The sequence below is a fragment of the Crocuta crocuta genome, unplaced genomic scaffold (assembly GCF_008692635.1).
Source record: "Crocuta crocuta isolate KB4526 unplaced genomic scaffold, BGI_CrCroc_1.0 scaffold164, whole genome shotgun sequence".
NCBI lineage: Eukaryota > Metazoa > Chordata > Mammalia > Carnivora > Hyaenidae > Crocuta > Crocuta crocuta.
The window spans coordinates 4,129,805-4,136,312 of NW_027530016.1; the positions used below are offsets into that span (position 1 = coordinate 4,129,805).

Sequence of the window (6,508 nt, forward strand, 5' to 3'; positions counted from 1 at the left end):
ATCACCAAGAAATAACACAGATATTCCTATTAATCTTTTTTTGTTTTTCTTTCCAGCCAACTCTATCTTCTCTGTAATCTTTCTCTTTAACAATTCTGGGACTTTTATATTTATTGAATATTTAACTAATCCAATATGTGAATTGACAGGAAGATGGAGAAGCAAGTGTATAGGGAACACAAGGAGTTGTTGGTGGGTGCAGGAATGAGTCACAGTGAAGACTTTCGAGTATTATGGACTGAAGTTTCAGAATCATCCAGGGACCATGATGGTGACTGAAATACAAAACTCACCAAAGGATATACAGTGAAAGACATTAACCGTCGGTTTTATTATTACTTTGATTACATAATTATGCTGATTAGGTTATTTTCATTAAAGCCATTTTGAATTCTATTCCAAAGCACTGTTTGGTCAAACAGGTTGGACTATCTTATCCTTTTGTCAGGACTTCCATTTTTGTCAGCATTAAATGGAATTATTATTATGTTTACGTAAAATAATGGTTGCCTTGTAGAGTACATAATTTCAAAAGGTTCTATGATCATTAAGTGTAGGTAGTATAGGTATTTGATGCCTTTTCCTCTGTGTATACTATTGTTTTTGGACTGTTTTTAATTCAGTAAGATCAAAATAATCCTTCTTTTAATTGCAGTGTAACTTTTAAGAGTTTACTGAAGTGAGAACAAAAACAGCACTACTTTCATCTTCAAAGTTATAATATGCTTGGTGAATAGGATTTTATGTTCATTATGGTATTGAGAAAATGGAAAGGAATGTTACTCGAATGAAGTAGAAATCAGTTTAGTGGCTCACTCACTAAACCTTAGTTGGACAATCCACAGTTTCTTAGGGATGTGGTAAGGTCATCATTAAATATAAGTTATTGCTTACTTTAATGGAAGGCACTGTAGGAATATAAATAACATTGTCATCTGGGTTAATGGAATAATAATGGGAGGGGAAAGCAAATGAGAACAGTGAAATTGATATAGCAATCCTTGAGAGCCCTTAAATGCCCTATGAGTTACTTTAACAAGTTAGTGTTTGCAACACAGTTTCAGTTCCTTAAGTGGGAGATACTATTTCAATTCTAAGTGTCTTTTTAGATTCTCTGGAGAACCACTTTTCCCAAGTTGTTTTTCTGAAAACAAGAGTTTTGTAGTTTGTTTACTGTTAAACTGTAGGGTTTCTTTTTATTTTTTATTTTTTGTCTTTATTCTTTGGAGGGCCTACGAACCTGTGGAGGGCCATTGTCTCTGATTTTCCTTTTTTGAACTTTCACTTTTTTTCCTGCATATTAATCTACTAAGAGGAGGTGGGGTGAAAGGTAGGGATTGAGAAAATGCAGCTACTTTTCATTTGTAGGGGAGGTCCAGAATAAAATCTCTCAAGACAATCTTAAATCCATCATGATTTAAATATGTAGTAAAGCTCTGAGAACTGTTACTTTGCAATAATATTATAAGAACTCATGATTTTATTTCCCCCCTTTCCCCATTATCGTTCTTTATAAAAGAGAAACTGCCTCAATGCCACAAACATTTGAGCAAACTATACTGTATACTTTGCAAATGTCTACACTTATATTGTTTTAGATTATAGATTCTCAGAGGATATGCATTACCTGTTTTAACATCCCTAGTCTGAAGTAAAATGTATATTACAAAGAAAGTTTTCCCCCTCTTGTATTGGTGTCTTTCTATATACTTACATACTTTGTGACATATATATATGATTCACTTCTGGAGTGATATATATATGTATTTGCATCTAAGTGCCCTATCTCCCAAAGGTTCTTTCTTCAGCTGAGTTAAAAACTTTTTAAATTTGGTCTAAGCTGAGTTTTGTCTCTCTCTTCCTGCCCCCCCCCTCTACTCAGGCCCAGATTGCCTTCCTTCAGGGGGAAAGAAAAGGTCAAGAAAATTTGAAGAAGGATCTTGTGAGGAGGATCAAAATGCTGGAGTACGCTCTTAAACAGGAAAGGTAATTCAGTGAGATTGAAAGTTGTGTCCTCATTACAGATTGGACTAATTTTTCTGTTATTCCTAAAACAAATCCAAATTTTAATACCTTATACTTTTGAATTTAAAAAATAGTATCTGTAATGCATGTTTACAAATGGTTGTAATATTTAATGTTATTGTGAATGTTTAATAATCATGAACAATAAACTGATTTATATGATGTTTAAAAAAAATTTAGCAACATTTCCCTCCTGCCCCGTCCTTTCTTTTTTTTGTGTGTGTGTTTTTTTTTTTTTTTTTTGCCCCGTCCTTTCTTAAGACACTTATGTGCTTCTTGAGCTGTCATTATCCATTTCTTTATGGGATTGAAATTGTTTTTGAGTTGTAAAGGAAATTTCTGTAATGCCTTTTCCTCATCATCTGGTATTATTCTGTTTGGTGTATTTTCTGTGGGGAAAAATGCAGACTGGATTGAGAAATCTTTTTCTAGACTTTTTTGGTATTCCTTTGCTGTGAGCTATTCATATCGCTCCAGAAGTGAATCTTCTCTTTCTGTGTTGCTAGTGTCTAACATACTCAACGAATTTAAGCTTGGATCACAAGTAAAGGACAACAGGTCATAGATGAGCGCTTAGGAAATTTTTGTATGAATTATAAGTGTATATGTTTTCACAGGTAGTGGTCTTTAGAATTTTTTGTCAGCAACATGAGACATTTCTTTGTTTTAGGTAATTGAGTGTTTGATAAGTGACACTGAAATTCTCTATTTTGCTTGTTTTGATCACATGCTTTTTTCAGTTTTTTAAGTTGATGAATGGGCTGCTTGCAAAACTGTCATAAAATAGTGCTTAACAGATAATAGTTTTGAATATCAAGAAATAGATTAAACTTTATTAGAACTTGTTTTTGCCTTTACGTGGGATCTTTAAATGGCACAAGAAAGCGAAAACAGGTTGACCTCTTGGTAAAAAAAAAAAAAAAAAGAGATGATTCTTTTTATTCCTTGAGAGGTTGATTGAAAGCTGTATTGGAGAGATGATGGGGGTGAGGAACTACTTTTAAAAGTATACAGTTTGTGAATATTCGAGGTTTTAAGCAATTTAAATTACAGGCGTCATCAGACAGAAAGAGTAATAACATTAACAATGGCAACTTTATTAAGTATCATGCCCCAGGCCCTGAGGCTTAAAAAACGAAGTAACTTGAGTTGCAAAGTTGTCATAGAGCTGTTATTCAGATCCTGCAAGTCTGGCTGATTCTGAAGTCTGTACTCTTTACCAGTACGTAATTCTGTCATAATACAGTAGGATTAAAATATACAGGTACTCAAGTAACCAAGGATATTGTGTGTGTGTGTGTGTGTGTGTGTGTGTGTGTGTGTGTGAGAGAGAGAGACAGACAGAGAGAGACAGAGACAGAGACACAGAGAGAGAATGTGAGTGTGTGTGGCCCTTCTCATTAAATATATTCATTCCTCTATCCATCCACTTAAGCACCATGCTGGAGCTGAGTATAAACGAGGTCACTGTCCTTGTCTTTAAGCACTCAGAGTAGCGGGAAACGGACTTGTAAAAACCACAAAAGTGCAATGCAGAGTCATGAGTGCTATGGGAGATGTGTGTACGGGGTACAGTGGGGTCACAAAGAAGGGAGTGGTTATTTGGGTCTGGAAGGTAGAAGTAAGTAGAAGTGAAGGTGTAATAAGAGGAGGTGAGACTTGAACAGCATCATACAAAATAAGGTGTTTGCCAGATAGGCAAGGTTCAGGAAGCAGAGGGTATGTTTGGCAGAGAACAAAGCAGTTTGGTACATTTAGAAATTTGCAATCACTGTGTATGGTCAGATGTTAGTTGTGATTCGATAAGTGATAATGATAGACATGGGCAAGAGCCAGATGATGGAGAGCCTAAGGAGTTCAGACTTTTATCTTACATGTAATAGGAAACATTGAAAGCTTTTCAAAACCTTTTATTATAAAATTTCTCAAGCTAATAGAAGTTGCAAGAACTACATGCCCTTTACCCAGATTCACCAGTTGAAGTTTTGCTATATTTGCTAGTATGCTCATTCTGTAGACATACTGCTTTTATCCTGAATCATTTGTTACTTAGATGCAGACATTATACCTCTTACGCCCCTAAATAACCTCTGTATATATCTTCTGCGAGCAGGGACAGGGCCATTCCCTTATATAATTACAACTCATTATCAAATTAAGGAAGCTTAGTGTTGACATAGTTCTATTATTTTTGTTAAAAATTTTTAAATGTTTTATTTATTTCTGAGAGAGCATGAACAGGGGAGGGTTAGAGAGAGAGGGAGACACAGAATCCGAAACAGGCTCCAGGCTCTGAGCTAGCTGTCAGCCCAGAGCCCAATGTGGGGCTTGAACCCACAAACCGTGAGATCATGACCTGAACCGAAGTCGGATGCGTAACTGACTGAGCCACCCAGGCGCCCCAATAGTTCTGTTATTTAATATAGCCCATATTCTTATGTTCCAGTGATGATCTTTATAGCATTTTTTCACCCACCAAATATCCCAGTAATGATTTTATAGTATATATTTTTTTTCCTGTTCTAGGAATGCATATTGCATTTAGTTGTTGTGCAATTGAAAGGAACATGGAATAGTGTGAAGTAGATTTTAGAAAGATCAGCCTGACCTCAATATGGGGGATGAACTGGAAAGATCTGTTAATAGAACCAGGAAGATTCTAATGGTCTCAGATAAGAAATTATAACATAGTAGCTTGTAGAATAGAGGAGGCATCAGCAGTGAAATGTTTTAAATACAATCCTGGAGAATTGGAGATGATTGGGTATAGGGGATGAGGGAGAAAGATAATTCAAGAAGGATTCCCAGGTTCATTCTTGAGTGAAAGTTTTGTTTGAATTATCAGATGACTTAAAGATTAAGAAATAAGGGTTGAGGGACGCCTGGGTAGCTCAGTCAGTTGAGCATCTGATTTTGGCTCAGGTCATGATCTCACAGTTTGTGGGTTCGAGCCCCACGTCGGGCTCTGTGCTGGCAGCTACCTAGCTCAGAGCCTGGAGCCTGCTTTGTATTCTGTGTCTCCCTCTTCTCTCTGCCCCTCCCCTGCTCACGCTCTGTCTCTGTGTTTCTCTCTCAAAAATAAATAAACATCAAAAAAAAAGAAGGGCTAAAAAGCAGATATGAGAGTGGGGTTCATGACTAGAGATATATACTTGGGGATCAGTAATACTGTGGATAAAGTTACAGGAGTAGTTGAAACAAGCAGAACAAGTGTTGTGGGAAGAGAAGAGAGAGCCAGCCCGAGCCACAGGGAATGGAAAAGTTTGAGGGGAAAGCAGAGGAAGGAGAGCCAGCAAAGGATCGGTTGGAGAAGGAAGGAGAGAGCAGTATGTTGGACGCAAGCTAAAGAAAGTGGCAGTTTGACAATTATAACCTGAAAGGAGTCAGGCAGATCTGCCAGGTCTGAGCTTGTGGCCAGCCTTGCCTGAAGAGCTTCAGGGAGGGGGCAGGAACATAAACCAGATCACAGAGGTTGGCGGGGTGAGAAGGACAGATAAAGTGGAGACAGATATGGTCGCTTATTTTTTCAAGTAGTTTGACTTTGAAGAACAGAAGAGATAAAGAACTGGCTAGGTCTTTAAGACATTTTGTTTTCTTTCAACTAATGGAATTCTCCTGAAAAAGAGTCACTGATTTTGTATCTTGTGAAATTTATGGAATGATTCGAGATTTTTCCTGCTATTATGGCACTACTTATGTGTAATAAATTAAGGAATAAAAAAAATCATTTCTTTGTGGATTAGAGTCTTAAACATTTCAGTTCTTTAACTCTGAAATTATTTTTCTAATGCCTTAATGTCAGTAAGTCTTACCGATTTTGGAGTTCTAGAACATTTCAATTCTTTTGATTCTGAAATTATTTTTCTAATGCTTTAGCAAAGAACTTATAAGAATTTTTTTATTGAGGAAAATTTGAAACATAAATGTAAAGAGACTGGTATCTTTTATATACACCTCCAAGCCTCAGCAGTTAATGTTCTTGTCAGTCTTGCTTCATCTTGGTCTATTTTAGAACAGCAAATTCTAGACATCTTGTCAGTTAACCTGACACACCTCAGTGCAAGGATCATAATTTAGAATTTCTGTGTTACAGGCTTTCTAAGTAGTCCCATTTAAAAAGATCCAAAATTAAGTGAAACCGAATCTTTAACACTGCAGAAAAATTACTTGCCTAGCAATGAGTTTATCAAGGCATTCCTTAAAGTGTGATAGAATATATAAAATGAGAACATTTATACCTAACTTTTCAAGAGTATACAGTGTGTAGTCCAAGATTTACTCAGGAACTTTAAATACTATATAAAATACAATTCTGAAGCATTCCATTTTTTCCTGTTTCTCTCATCTACTGCTGTAAAAACCCACATGTCCTCTTTGCTTCTAATAATTCCATATTCTAATTCATCTACCACATTCACAGGATTCACTTTTTGAGATACAGATGTTCTGTTCCTGCTTTAAAATATCTAGCTAATTTCCGAGT

General features: G+C 36.1%; 1 protein-coding gene across 2 annotated transcripts in view; it reads left to right on the plus strand.

Moving 5' to 3' along the window:
- Positions 1 to 1,885: 1,885 nt before the first annotated feature.
- Positions 1,886 to 6,508, plus strand: part of STRN (striatin) — a 61,014-nt gene continuing 56,391 nt past the window's right edge. For both annotated transcript variants that reach the window (XM_077764284.1, XM_077764285.1), the window contains exon 1: positions 1,886 to 1,986. In XM_077764284.1, coding sequence (XP_077620410.1) covers positions 1,958 to 1,986 — 29 coding nt within the window. In that variant the 5' untranslated portion in view covers positions 1,886 to 1,957. The remainder of the gene's footprint in view (positions 1,987 to 6,508) is intronic.